General features: G+C 49.9%; 1 protein-coding gene across 2 annotated transcripts in view; it reads right to left on the bottom strand.

The window, feature by feature from the left end:
- Positions 1-5,549: 5,549 nt before the first annotated feature.
- LOC115092719 (disintegrin and metalloproteinase domain-containing protein 9-like) overlaps positions 5,550-13,939 on the bottom strand; it is a 506,232-nt gene continuing 497,842 nt past the window's right edge. For both annotated transcript variants that reach the window (XM_029603960.1, XM_029603961.1), the window contains 2 exons: positions 13,197-13,344; positions 5,550-5,745 (listed from right to left, as the gene is read on the bottom strand). In XM_029603960.1, the coding sequence (XP_029459820.1) occupies positions 5,676-5,745; positions 13,197-13,344 (218 nt within the window). In that variant the 3' untranslated portion in view covers positions 5,550-5,675. The remainder of the gene's footprint in view (positions 5,746-13,196; positions 13,345-13,939) is intronic.

The following is a 13,939-nucleotide window of genomic DNA, read 5'->3' as shown; positions in this document are numbered from 1 at the left end:
TTACTGATTCATAAATAAAGCAGAGTTGCTTACTTGTAACAGGTGTTCTCACAGGACAGCAGGTTGTTAGTCCTCACATATGGGTGACGTTAGTGGATGGAGCCCTGTTACGGAAAACTTTTCTGCCAAAGTTTCTTTAAAGCTTTGACTGACACTGGCACACTGAGTGCATTGAACATGCTCAGCCTGCAATTATCCCTGTGGCCACAGGTGTCTCCCCTCAGTCTCGTCTTATAGCAAAAAGTGCAAGCGAAACATAATAATAAAACGTATGTAGACCCAACTCCGTGGGAGTTGGGTCTACGGTACATACGTTTCGTGAGGACTAACATCCTGCTGTCCTGTGAGAACACCTGTTACAGGTAAGCAACTCTGCTTTCTCACAGGACAAGCAGGATGGTAGTCCTCACATATGGGTGAGTACCGAGATGAGGATGCCCGAGAGTGCACCAAATGCACCCAAAGACGTGCAAAAGGCGTAACGACGGGGATGGAATTTGGTAAGGAGGGCATCCTGAAACCCGTAACAGGTTGGTGGAAGGATGTTGGGTAGTTAAACTGAAAAGAAGATGAGTAGAAGGACTGGCCAAACATGGGAGCATGCTGGCCAGTCCAGCCCAGACGGTTGGAGACTGCTCTTGTTGAAATTTACCACCCAGCCGAGAGACTGGAGGAAGCGAACCACTCTCTCGACTGCCGCCTGCCCCTGTCAGAAGCTCTTCGCCCGGATGAGCCAGTCATCCAGATAAGGATGGACCAGGATCCCCTCTCGCCGTAGCGCGGCCGCCACTACCACCATGATCTTGGTGAAAGTTCTGGGGGCGGTCGCAAGGCCAAAAGGTAAGGCCTGGAACTGAAAGTGTTGGCCCAAGAACTTGAAGCGGAGGAACTTCCGATGAGCCACTAGGATCGGGATGTGCAGATAGGCCTCTGACAGATCCAAGGAAGCGAGGAATTCCCCCTGGTGCACTGCCGCAATGACTGAGCGAAGGGTCTCCATGCGGAAGCGGGATATTCGGAGCGCCTTGTTCACTTCCTTGAGATCTAGAATGGGACGAAATGTGCCGTCCTTCTTGGGGACCACGAAGTAAATTGAATAGTGCCCCGAGCCCACCTCTCCGGAGGGGACGGGAGATATAGCTCCTAGATCCAGAAGTCTGTCCAGAGTCTGACGCACTCCCAGGTGCTTGGGGCTTGATCCGCAGGGTGAGAAGATGAACCTGTCTCTTGGACGACGTACAAACTCCAATGCTTAGCCGTGCCTTAGGATGTCCAGGACTCACTGATCCGTGGTGATGTTGACCCACTCCTCGTAGAAAAGAGCGATGCTACCTCCGATCCGGGGAAGCGAGGAGTGGACTGGTCTGGCATCATTGAGGAGGCTTACCCGAGGATCCCTGCGCCGAGGCGTCCCTGGGCGGCCTGCGGCCACGACTGGGACCTGGCTGAGGGTGTCCTGGGGCCCTGTTGCCTGGCGCCCCTGTATCGGCGCTGGGTGCGGGAACGGTTCCTGGCGGTAGAAGACGGACTATAAGAACGCTGGCGGTCCTCGGGCAGCCAATGTACCGCATTTTCTCCCAGGGATTTAATGATCTGGTCGAGGTCTTCTCCAAATAGAAACCTTCCCTTGAAAGGTAGAGCCCCAGACTTGATTTGGACGATGCGTCCGCCGCCCAGTTACGAAGCCACAGGAGGCATCTGGTGGAGACCGCCAATATCATTGTCCTTGCTAGGACACGCAGCAGGTCGTGGAGGGCATCAGCCCCATACGCAATGACGGCTTCCAGGCGATCCGCTTGTGCCGCCTCCTCCGGTGGCAGTTGTTGAGAGGTGAGGAGCTGCTGCACCCACCGGAGCCCGGCCCTCTGTGTGAGGGAGCCGCAGATGGCCGCGCGGACCTCCAGGGCCGAAACCTCAAAGATCTTCTTGAGACAGACTTCTAGCTTCCTGTCCTGGAGGTCCCGGAGGGCCGTGCCCCCTGTAACCGGGATTGTAGTTCGCTTTGTGACTGCAGAGACCGCCGAGTCAACCTTAGGGACCTTGAGGAGATCCAGAAAGTCTCCTGGGAGAGGATAGAGCTTGTCCATAGCTCTGCCGACTCAGAGGGAGGCCTCCGGGGTGTCCCACTCTCTCACCAAGAGCTGGAGGAAGGAATCATGGATCGGAAAGGTCCGAGCCAAGGGACGCAGACCTGCCAAGACCGGATCCCCCTTTTTGCTGGAAGAGGCAACGGTGAGAGCCGGGGGACCTGGCGGCTCGACGGGCGGATCGAGGTCCAATTCTTGCAGTACGTGAGGGATAAGATCCACCAGTTCCTCCTTACGAAAGATCCGGAGTACCCGCGGATCGTCGCATTCTAGATGGGCTGCCAGAAGAGTATCATCATCTGCCGTCGACACCGGGTCTCCCCCTGGGTCCGGTAAAGGCGCCGCCCCCCCCACGGGCAGAGCCAAGTGTACCCTGGGGTCCCCTTCCGCGACCCCAGGCACTGGGGTCGCTGTGCCCGCTATCCGGGGAACCTTAGCGGGCAGGGGGTCCGGAACTAAGCCCCCCGGCTGCTGCATGCTCTGCAGGTAGGCCTTGAGCATCAGCACTACAAAGTCGGCCGAAAAGGCAGACGGCAGCGGGGGGGGGGGGGGGTGGAGGAGTGGGTCCCTGGGGGGCTCTGAGGTGGCCAGTGGCGGACCCGGGTTCCGAATTGGGGGCGATGGCGGTGAGAAATCCTGTTGTGCTCCTTCTGTATCGGAGCAAACGCTGCCCTCCAGCTCCAAGATGGCCGCCTCTCCCGCCAAAGGAGGGGGCGGGGCCAAGCCCCGAGGCCCGCGGCACTCAGAAGAGCGCGGCGGAGATGCTGTCTGAGGAGCAGGGCTAGTCTCCCCTCCAGGGAGACACCTGCCGCAAAGTCCATCCCGCGATCCCCCCCAGCCTCGGGCCGCCGCAGGAGGGACATCGTGGGCGCTGCATCTCGCAGACCCGGGGGGTGGATTGGTCGCGCGGGAGACAGAAGAGCCGGGAAACTGCGTGGGAGGAGCAGACGCGGCGCGCCTTCGCTCAACTCAGAGCCCCCCCCCCCCCCCCCACGAGGGCCGCAGGGGAATGCTACCTCCCTGCAGCGGCGGCCCCGGGGAATGGAGCTTCGCGGGGCTGAAGGGGGGGGGGTCAGTAGACCGCGCTTCGGAGGGGGGGGAGGGGCTGGCTCCACCAGCAATCACCCCCTGCTGCCGAGACGGAGACGAAGAGACCCCTGAGAACAAAAAATAACAACAAATGGAAAACTTACCCCTGGGCTGAAGGAGGGGAAGAGAGAGAGGGGACCGAGGGAAAGAAAAAACAGTCCTGCTGGCAAGAACACCGGGACTGCAACAGCCCGGGTAAGAAATGCTGACTAAGCTCAAGAATTTTTTTTTTTTTTTTTAAAACAAGGTTCTTCTTGATCCAACCTGAAGAAAGAGAGAAAAATGTGGAAAAAAAGATATCCACCAGACAGGGGAAGCACTGGGTTCCCCTACTCACATCTGCTGGAGTCAGAGAGATTCTGAGGATCTGGGGAGGGTGCACCAGCTTATATGCCAGCACCCTCCGAAGTTTGCTCTGACTCCATCTGCTGGACGGGGGACATAACCCACCATCTGGTATGTACAGGGAAAGTAATATTTAGAGTTGTTTACTCCAAAATGCTAACTGTAATTTCTTAGGAAATATGTGTTCTTGGAATTTAATGCATATAGATGAAATACCATTAATATTCATGTAGAGTATATGCTCACTGTTGATTTCTCTAGTACCTGTTACAGTGTCTTAAGATCATTTATAGGGTGTGAATTGTTGCTACGTCACTCAGAGCTCTCATATCTTGGGTTGCCACTGGTGGCCTGCATTGTCTGTGTGCACTCGCTCGATCAGCTAAAATAAGGAAGAAAGCTAATTGCCTTCTGTTTCTTTAGTGATTACAAATTTTTCTTTAAAGCTTTTAAATTGGTATAGACAGAAGTGTTCAAAGCCAGGCCAAGGGGCCTACCGGGTATATTCCACTTACAGTAATTTCCACATAAGACACAAAGGGACAATCCATGAAACTAGCAGGTAGCAGATTTAAAACATATTGGAGAAAGTAAGGTGGGCCCGGGTCTCTACCTCGGGCCCACCCTTGATGGCAGCGCGCGCAAGCGAAGGAAGGCTGCGAATGAGACGGGAAAGCTCAACGGGGGGGGGGGGGGGGCAGGGCAAGCGGAGGCGGGGGTAGGATGCACCGACGGCGCCCTAGGATGACGTCAACAGCCCCATAAAGGGGCTGCAACTCGCCGGAAGCGCTCCTTTTGGATCGCCGGCATTTAGGAAACAACACTTGCCTCTTGCCTCTGAGCCTCCGAGTTCAGTTCCTTTCCCCCCGCACAGTGAGTTGTTTTCCTGTTTCTGCTTCTCGGCCTAGTCATCTGCCTTGCCGGCGTTTGCCGTGGGGTCCAGAGGAGAATGCTGAGTTCTTTCGCAGGTTCGTAGATCTGGCCGCGCCTGTTTCCATGCATGGCTTCTTGGGCACCGGCCCCGTCTTACTCCGGGGCGGCGTGTTCCTACTGCTGCGTCATTTTCTAGGGGGGCCTTGCCTGGTCGTTTGCCACGGTGCTGCTCCCGGCGGCGCAATCCCCGGTGCTGCGGCCCTGCCTACTCGGGCGGCAGCGTGCTAGTGGCAGCTTCATTCCCCTGCGTGATTCCCCGGCTCCCGTGCGCTGCGCAATCCCCGGTGCTGCGGCCCTGCCTACTCGTGCGGCAGCGTGCTAGCGGCAGCTTCGTTCCCCCACGCGATCCCCGGCTCCCATGCGCTGGTGCTGCGTCTCCGTGGTGGCCGGCGTTGCGAGCGGCGTTCCCCTCCCAGTGATGGTGTGCAGGAGGCGGGGACTTGGGGGTGTGGGAAGGCAGGCTGTGATTGCCCCGGAGACAGCGCAGTGCTCCCTCCATGAGGTGCGGGAGGCTGGGGGGGGGGGGGCAGCGGGCTGTTGATGCCCATTGCAGCGCCTGTCCTTGCCGGACACTGAGGCAGCGTTTTTGTTTTGAGTTGCGATCCTAGCATGGACACTTGTGCAGCGGGTGCACTGGTGCGGCGGGTGTGGCGGCGGCGCACTGCTGCGGGGGGGGGGGGGGAGGATGGGCAGGCTGTTTATGCCCCATTTGGGCGGCGATCCTTGCGGGGACGCTGGGGCAGTGGAATTGAGATGCCGTCCTTGCGGTCACTGAGGCGGCGGGTGTGCGACCTGCGCATGGCTTCTGGTGGAGGCATGCATGAATGCCCCATGCTACGGTGAGCGGGGGGGGGGAGTAATCAGGCTTTTAATGCCCCGTTTACGCGGCTCTCCTCCAGGGCCCACTCAGGCAGCGGGGGCCCCCCCCCCCCCATAGCCTGCCACGAGGTGCCGGGTTTCGGTAATATGGAGTGCGGGTTTCCTCACATTCCCATTATTTACAATTTAACCCAATGCTGTCATACAATAAAGAAAGATGGAAGTTTTGGTAATAATCCCTGAGGATTTTATAAACAATTTAATTTTTTTTTTTTTTGGAGGTTTTATCGATTTGCAAGATATGTATGCTTCGGTTAACTGTTATTGTTATACTATTCGGGTAGCCTACTGGTCTTAGCTGTGACCTATGAACAAGGGGACCAGGATTCAATTCCTCTCTCTTTATCTTCCTTCTCTATTATATATAACAGATGAATTCTTGTCTTCTTCTACACCATCTGCCATATGATTCCTATAAAAAAAACCAAACAAAAACAAATTAAAAATAAAATATTTTATTTATATTACATTATTTAATACATATGACGGTTGATGGTTTATTTTAAATAACTTTCCATTTCTCTCCCCCAGGTACTTTACAATTTTTCCTTTTGACACAGGTGACATAACGACGGTGGTGCATCCTCCTGGTATACCTGCGGTTCACTAAACAGAGAGACACAGGTTCGACTACTGTTTAAAAAAAAAAAAATTTTTTTTCAATATCACATTGTTAGGTTATATATATACAATTTTTCTCCTGCTTCTTATTCCATTTCATTAATCTCCCATTTTCATAATTTAGCAGGATTCTCATTCTTAGCTAATGGAACCTAGAAAATCCGGGCGGAACATCTCGGCCAGCCGGCGAAGAGGAAGAACAACAAAAACTATTCCCGATGGCAATGACCCATCACCCATTCCGAGGGATTCCCCTACGAAATTAAGAAGCCCTATTTGCACAAGAAGTTCCGGAAGAAGCAGAGCCACAACTAGAAGTAGAGGTCGAAGCCGTCCTGTAAGAGGAATTACCCGTCCTGCACCAGAGCAACACACCAATGACATCACAAAGCCTGCGGACGACAATCCTCCACCTACGCCCTTGGCGTTGTCAGATACCACATCTGTCATGTCTGACTCGGGGCTTCTAATTCCTTCACATCACGGATCACCGGGCTCCATACCACTTCCATTTGATAGGATACATGAGGATAGCATCCAGGATATCGATGGTTACATTAACGATTCGGAGCCCATAATACCCAATTACAGATGGGATGCATACCCTCCTTACAACAGAGCAAGATTTTCCGCAAGCAAGCATGGTGGAGACGCGAATCGCGAACCTTCAACACATTATGACAGAGAGAGGCCTTTTTTCCTTTACCACGAGGGAGAGCCTTCACGGGATCCACTGCCAAATCACAACAGAAGCAGGAATTCTATGCATTTCCCCGAGATGGATGCTGCGGGACTTCCCCATGCCGACAACATCCCATACGCACAGACAGATATGAACACAACACACATACGGGGCGAGACTCCTATTTCTCATTATTACCAACCTCGGTCGTACGGACAATCGCCGAGTAAGACCGCTCAATATCATCATGATGAACAATTTATACGGTGCCCTTCACAGTTTCCAGACATTCACCTTGATGAAGCCCATCACAACCATTCCTTACCAACAAAGGGTTTACGCAATACCTACCACAGCAATACCGTTTCCTCACACCTCAACCAATTCGACGGAGAAAGGCCTTCCACCAGTGCCCAAGAAGAAAACCGCCTACATCCTAGGAACAATGGTGAGTGTGAATTACATAAGCAGCAACTCGAGGCTGCTGGGGGCGGGTCGCATAGGCGACAGCATGATGCTGGTGAGTGTGGGTTATATGGTCAAGAGCAGAACATGACGCAAGGCGCGGGCGCAAACAAGAAATCAAAACGCAGGTACAGGCGCAAGCGCAGACATAGTTCCACTTCTAGCAGCTCCACATCTTCCTCTTCTTCCACCTCTGTGTCCTCTAGCGACAGCGACCTGCCTGCACACACAAACAATCCGGACACACATTCCAGAGGTCCACCTGCGTTAACCATCCTATCAGAGCTTTGGGAGAATGTGCCCAAAAAATTACGAAAGAAAATTAAACAACGCAAATACATCGACATTTTCTCCATACTTCATGGGAGACGCAAGCCCGGAGAAAGAAAAAAACGAAGGGCAGGATCAGCAACCTAATCAAAAGAAGTCAAAATACCGAAGACCATTATTAACTGGATCATGTCTTTCATGCACATGATCAGCGTTGTAGGGCATCGAGATCCCACTCAATATGGTCCCATGTTGAGCTATGCAGTCAACATTATGCGGGCCTACCAACAGCATGACAGCTGGTCTTGGCTCAACTATGACGAACAATTTAGAGATAAGATGGAGGAGAATAAATTCATGACTTGGGGCACCCAAGACGTGAACTTATGGATCAATCATATGACCAGAAAATCCAATGATCATGGAGGAAGACCTAGGCTTACAAGACGAACATCCCCGGGACGATACCGTCAAAGAACGCAGGGACAGGATAATACATGCTGGAGATTCAATAAGACTGTCTGCACCTTCCCAGACTGCAAATACAAACATATCTGCACCGGATGTGCTGCGCCTCACCCTTTCACAAAATGCCCCAAGAAGCAAGCAGCTGGGAGTAAGCCAAATGTCAACACCAGTGCCCCCTTTTGACAAAGCTACTTCACCCATAAGGTTGCAGGCAATGCTTCCATGGTTGGATATATATCCAAACCAGCAAAAGGCACAAAAAATTGCCCAGGGTTTTCGACAAGGTTTTCACATTCCCTTCCAAGGTAACATCGAACAATTGCACACCAAGAATGCACGATCCACAACCACACACAAGCAGATCGTTCAATCCAAGTTACAGGAGGAGATCACACATGGCAGAATAGCTGGTCCATTCAGGGAGCAACCATTTCCGCTCATGTTTCTATCCCCATTAGCGGTTATCCCAAAAAAGGAGCAAGGGAAATACCGCTTGATACAGAATCTGTCTTTCCCACCAGGTCGCTCTGTCAACGATCACTTGCCGCAGGCCGAATGTTCCGTCCAATATGCTTCCTTTGATTCCGCAATTGCATTGGTGCGCACTTGCGGTTACGGTGCCCTCATGGCAAAAGCGGACATCGAATCGGCTTTCCGGTTACTCCCTGTCCACCCGGACAGCTTTCCTCTACTAGGTTTCACATTTAACCACCTTTACTACTTTGACAAATGTATGCCCATGGGGTGTGCTATCTCATGTGCTTACTTCGAACTATTCAGTTCATTCCTACACTGGGTTACGGAGCAAAGAACGGCCTCACACAATATTATTCATTACCTTGATGACTTCCTATTCGTGGGACCGGCCCATACCAATTCCTGCTACAATCTACTAGCCGAGTTCAGGAACGTTTCCCACAATTTTGGTGTCCCCCTTTCTCCCACAAAAACAGAGGGTCCCACAACCATTATCTCTTTCTTAGGAATCGAAATCGATTCTAACCGAATGATTGCTAAACTGCCTGTGGACAAAATTAACAAACTATGAACCAATATCCAACAGGTTTCCACAGCAAAAAAGATTACACTATGCGCTGCCCAGTCTATTCTCGGTTCCCTTAACTTCGCATGCCGAGTTATTCCCATGGGGAGAGCGTTCATGAGGAGACTCGCAGCGGCCACAATGGGACTTAGACGGCCACATCATTTCCTACGAGTGACGGCGGAGATCCGTGCTGATTTCCACATATGGAGTGCATTTCTTAACGACTTCAATGGCATATCCATGCTGCAGGACACCCCATTATCCAACGTTGATTTAATTATTTACACGGATGCATCCGGAGGATGGGGTTTCGGAGCAATCTGCCACAATTCATGGTGCACCGAAAAATGGCCAGAGGACTGGATAACACAAGGCCTCACCAGGAACATCACTTTCTTGGAACTATTTCCTATTTGGGTGACTCTTGTTCTTTGGAGCTCAAGGTTAAAAAATAAGCACATAATATTTTGGTGCGACAACATGGCCGTGGTGCACGTCTTGAATTCACAATCTGCAAAATGCCCTAGAGTGGTTAACTTACTTCGAGAAATAGTGTTAGAAGCCTTGCATAGCAATATCACGATATGCGCTAAGCATGTGCCCGGTATATGTAATGGCTCTGTGGACTCACTTTCCCATGCTAAATGGACTTTGTTTCATGCGCAGGTTCCAACAGCAGACGAGCAAGCAACACCACTGCCACCGCGCTTATGGAGCATTGGACAAAAACAACACGCGACTTAATACGTACATCCCTCACTACATCTACTTGGAAATCCTATTGCCGAGGCTACGAAGCAGTCGCCAAGTTCCTCCATGAGAGAGGATGGAAGCAAGGCCCAATAAGTCAGGACCTATTGGCCAGTTATATTGCATCTGCAAAATCGCGCGGCGCATCAAGACTCACGGTTAAAAAATGTCTAGCCGGATTGGCCTTCTTCATAAAAGCCCGTGGATGGGGCGATCCCATCCAATCATTCCTTCTGAAAAAAATGCTGGCAGGTTGGGCAAAAAATGAAAGAACAACCACAGACAGAAGGCATCCCATCACGCACACCATGCTCACAAAGTTATGGACACAATTACCTGCTATCTGCTCTTCACCTTTCGAAACTAGTCTATTTCGTCTAGCATTCAGCTTGGCATTCTTTGGCGCCTTCCGAGTGAGCGAACTGGTGGCCACTAACAAGAACGACTGCGGAACCAGCGGTTTACTTTTCAAAAACGTCAGTTACACCCCTACAAAAATCACTTTGACTATTCATAAATCAAAAACGGACCAAGCAGGACGAGGCACGACCATCTCGCTGAACAAAGTCCCAGCCTGCTTTACATGTCCAATAAGTAACATGAGAAAATATCTTGAAATCCGTCCCAACGGTGGAGCACACTTGTTAATACATGCGAACGGCACGCCTCTCACCAGGTTCCAATTCTCCGCAATTCTAAGAGCTGCCATACATCAGATTAAAATGGACCCAAAACCTTTCACCACCCACTCGTTCCGCATTGGGGCAGCCACAAGTGCAGCACTAGCTGGGCTGCACACCGAAGCAATCAAAAAAATTGGCCGCTGGCGTTCCAATGCCTACAACTCCTATGTTCGCTTGGACAGAGCTACCACGGTTCACAACACTGTTTAATTCCTTATTTTATTTTGCAGATACCCGTCACCGTATTGCATGGCTGGTGGGACACTCTTACGTTCGATGGGCGGCAAAAAGAGCTTGTGAACGATCGTATGGAACTCACTTGGGTCTCGCGCAAAAAGGTTGGCGTATCGAATGGATGGGCAAGTCCGGAATGCTCTGGGAACACTTATTGCCATTCCTACAACAACTTAAACAAGCCAGAGCACCACCCACTATCTTAATAATTCACTTAGGAGGCAATGACTTGCTTACTAGCACAGGTCGACGCTTCATTCAGCGCGTAAAAAGCGACCTCACCTCCATATTACATCTATTCCCGGGTACAATGGTCTGTTGGTCAGATATCATTCACAGACCAAGATGGAAACAGTCAAAGCTGTGGGGACGAGGGAGGAAGAAAATTAACAGACAGGTCGGAGTCTGGTTACAAAAATTGGGAGGATTGCAGATACGCCATCAGTGGGCTGACGACATGTCCCCAGGTCTCTTCAGACCTGACCAGATTCATCTTTCTGATATAGGATATGACATTTTCAATACAACCATACAAGATGCCATTGAGACCCTAGCCCCATAAAACGGGCCGCAGCTTTAGATTAATGGGGGACACGAGACAAGGGTCCTTCCCTACCTCGTGTTTTGGCGGGTACCCGGGCCGGTACAGGGGCATTACATGTGGTGCTGGTGTCATCACGCCACGGCGGGGTAGCCGTGAGTGCTGGGAGGTGTATGAGGCAATGGCCCCCTTGCTCGGGAACAAGGCGGGGGGCCCTTATCGTCTGGCTGCCTTGCTTGGTCCAAGCGGCGGGCAGCAGAAGAACCCCCTCCCCTTGCCGGCTCGGGTAATTTTACAAAGTTATTACGTTATGTTTCAATAAAAGCTGCGGCCAATTTTATATACCAACAACTGAGTCCGTCTACTCAATTATAAAGTATTATAACGAAAGGGGTAACTGGGAAAACGCTTAATCGGATTACTTTTAAGTTAACTGGAGATGAGCGACAAATGAGCGAGTAGCAGCTGCTAACGTCAAGGTGGGCCCGGGTCTCTACCTCGGGCCCACCCATGACGGCAGCGCGCGCAAGCGAAGGAAGGCTGCGAACGAGACGGGAAGGCTCAACAGGGGGGGGGGCAGGGCAAGCGGAGGCGGGGGTAGGATGCGCCGACAGCGCACTAGGATGACGTCAACAGCCCCATAAAGGGGCTGCAACTCGCCGGAAGCGCTCCTTTTGGATCGCCGGCATTTAGGAAACAACCCACCCACCCAACGTTTATGTCATATGTTCAGATAGTAATCAATGTTAGTAAGGAAGTGCTATATTTGTAATGTTATTATTGTTTTGTCGCAGCTTATGGGGGCGGGTACCCGGGCCGGTACAGGGGCATTACATGTGGTGCTGGTGTCATCACGCCACGGCAGGGTAGCCGTGAGTGCCGGGAGGTGTATGAGGCGATGGCCCCCTTGCTCGGGAACAAGGCGGGGGGCCCTTATCGTCTGGCTGCCTTGCTTGGTCCACGCGGCGGGCAGCAGAAGAACCCCCTCCCCTTGCCGGCTCGGGTAATTTTACAAAGTTATTACGTTATGTTTCAATAAAAGCTGCGGCCAATTTTATATACCAACAACTGAGTCCGTCTACTCAATTATAAAGTATTATAACGAAAGGGGTAACTGGGAAAACGCTTAATCGGATTACTTTTAAGTTAACTGGAGATGAGCGACAAATGAGCGAGTAGCAGCTGCTAACGTCATTGGGTTTTTTTCACTCAGTGCACCATTTGTCACCAAAGAATGTAGTCAAGGCATCTAGCACATCTGGGTTTAAAAATGACTTGGATAAATTCCTGGAGGAAAAATTAATAAGCAGTTATTAGCCAGGAGAACTTGAGGAAAGCCACTGCTTATTGCTGGAAGTGAGCAACAAGAAATTGGATCTATACTTTGGGATCTTCCAGGTACTTCCTAATGATCTAGATTAGCCACTTGATGGACCTTTGGTCTGAAGCAGCATAGCACTCCTTATGTTCTTATATTCTTAATACAAAACCTGTATAGAAATTTTGGTAATTTCTTCAGAATATTAACAGTAAATGAAACCAGTTTCCTGATTTTGGTTAAAACGCTATAACTAGGCACTGAAGAATTGAATTCCATATAAGCTTTCTGCCGGTTTCTGTATATTCACTCTGTGACCTTGAAACACCACTGGCCTCCAGTTTGAGAGACAGATGCTATACAAATTTAACTCCTGCTAATCATTTTTATTTTCTCATGTCTACCCTCACTGCCCCACCCCCAATCCCTAATGTTCATACTATTATATATTTCTCTAGCCATAATCAATATACGTGTGAAAGAAATTGTATCAAAACAAATTTTATCTTTTTTACAAGAAAACGTTCATGTTAATGTGTTTAGAGGCTTGTTATAAAATATCTGTAATATATATCATGCCATTAGTCTTAATTCTTAATAAGAATAGTTGCAATAAAAAATTATTACTACTAATTAAATGTTTACAAGTGCAGCATGCATAAATATGCTAATATGGAATATGCCATCTGATACAAGAAGGTTTTTTTTACTTTAGTAAATATATTTCTATTTCTTGTACTGAAAAGAGAAAACTATTTTATTTTATTAGTGGAGATTTGTATTTACTCATTCTTTGTGCAACATCTTCTGATCTCTCTTTGATTTGCTATGAGAATGGCAATTAGGAGAATGATAGGAAACAGGATGCTGAAAATGATGACTACCGTGTCCTTAATAGAGCTGAGCTGGGTGGGTTCTTCAGATAAGTCGCTTTCTAAGGGGGAAAGGAAAGAATGCTGTTGCTATTTATTTTTACATAAAATTCCCAAGATCATTAACAGAATCATTATAATGATTTCAACAGTCAGCCATTTTTTAGTTGATATTCGGCAGTTGTTGATAATGGAAAAGGGAAGATGCCACAGAATAAAATTATGAAACATGCAATGTCAAACAGACAAATGTCTGCAAGCAAATGCACCAAAACATAAACCTTGTCATGCAAGAAGTTTGCATTCAGCAGAGTTACTTACCTGTAACAGGTGTTGTCACAGGACAACAGGATGTTAGTCCTCACATGTGGGTGACATCATCTGATGAAGCCAATCATGGAATACTTTTGTCAAAGTTTCTAGAACTTTGACTGGCACCTACTGGGCATGCCCAGCATGGCAATAACCCTGCATCCAGCAGGGGTAAAAGGATCTAACCCCTTTGAAGTGCACCACAACGAGAACCTTTTCCATTTTGAATGATAAGACTTCTCGTAGAAGGCTTTCGTGAAGCTAACAGGACCTGAGATACAGATTCCGAAAGATTTAGAGGCTGAAGGATCAACCTTTCAACATCCAAGCAGTCAGAGACAGGGC

The sequence above is a fragment of the Rhinatrema bivittatum genome, chromosome 5 (genome assembly GCF_901001135.1).
Source record: "Rhinatrema bivittatum chromosome 5, aRhiBiv1.1, whole genome shotgun sequence".
NCBI classification, from domain to species: Eukaryota; Metazoa; Chordata; class Amphibia; order Gymnophiona; family Rhinatrematidae; genus Rhinatrema; species Rhinatrema bivittatum.
The sequence above is the reverse complement of the archived record's forward strand: the minus strand, read 5'-3'. Positions and strand labels throughout refer to the sequence as shown.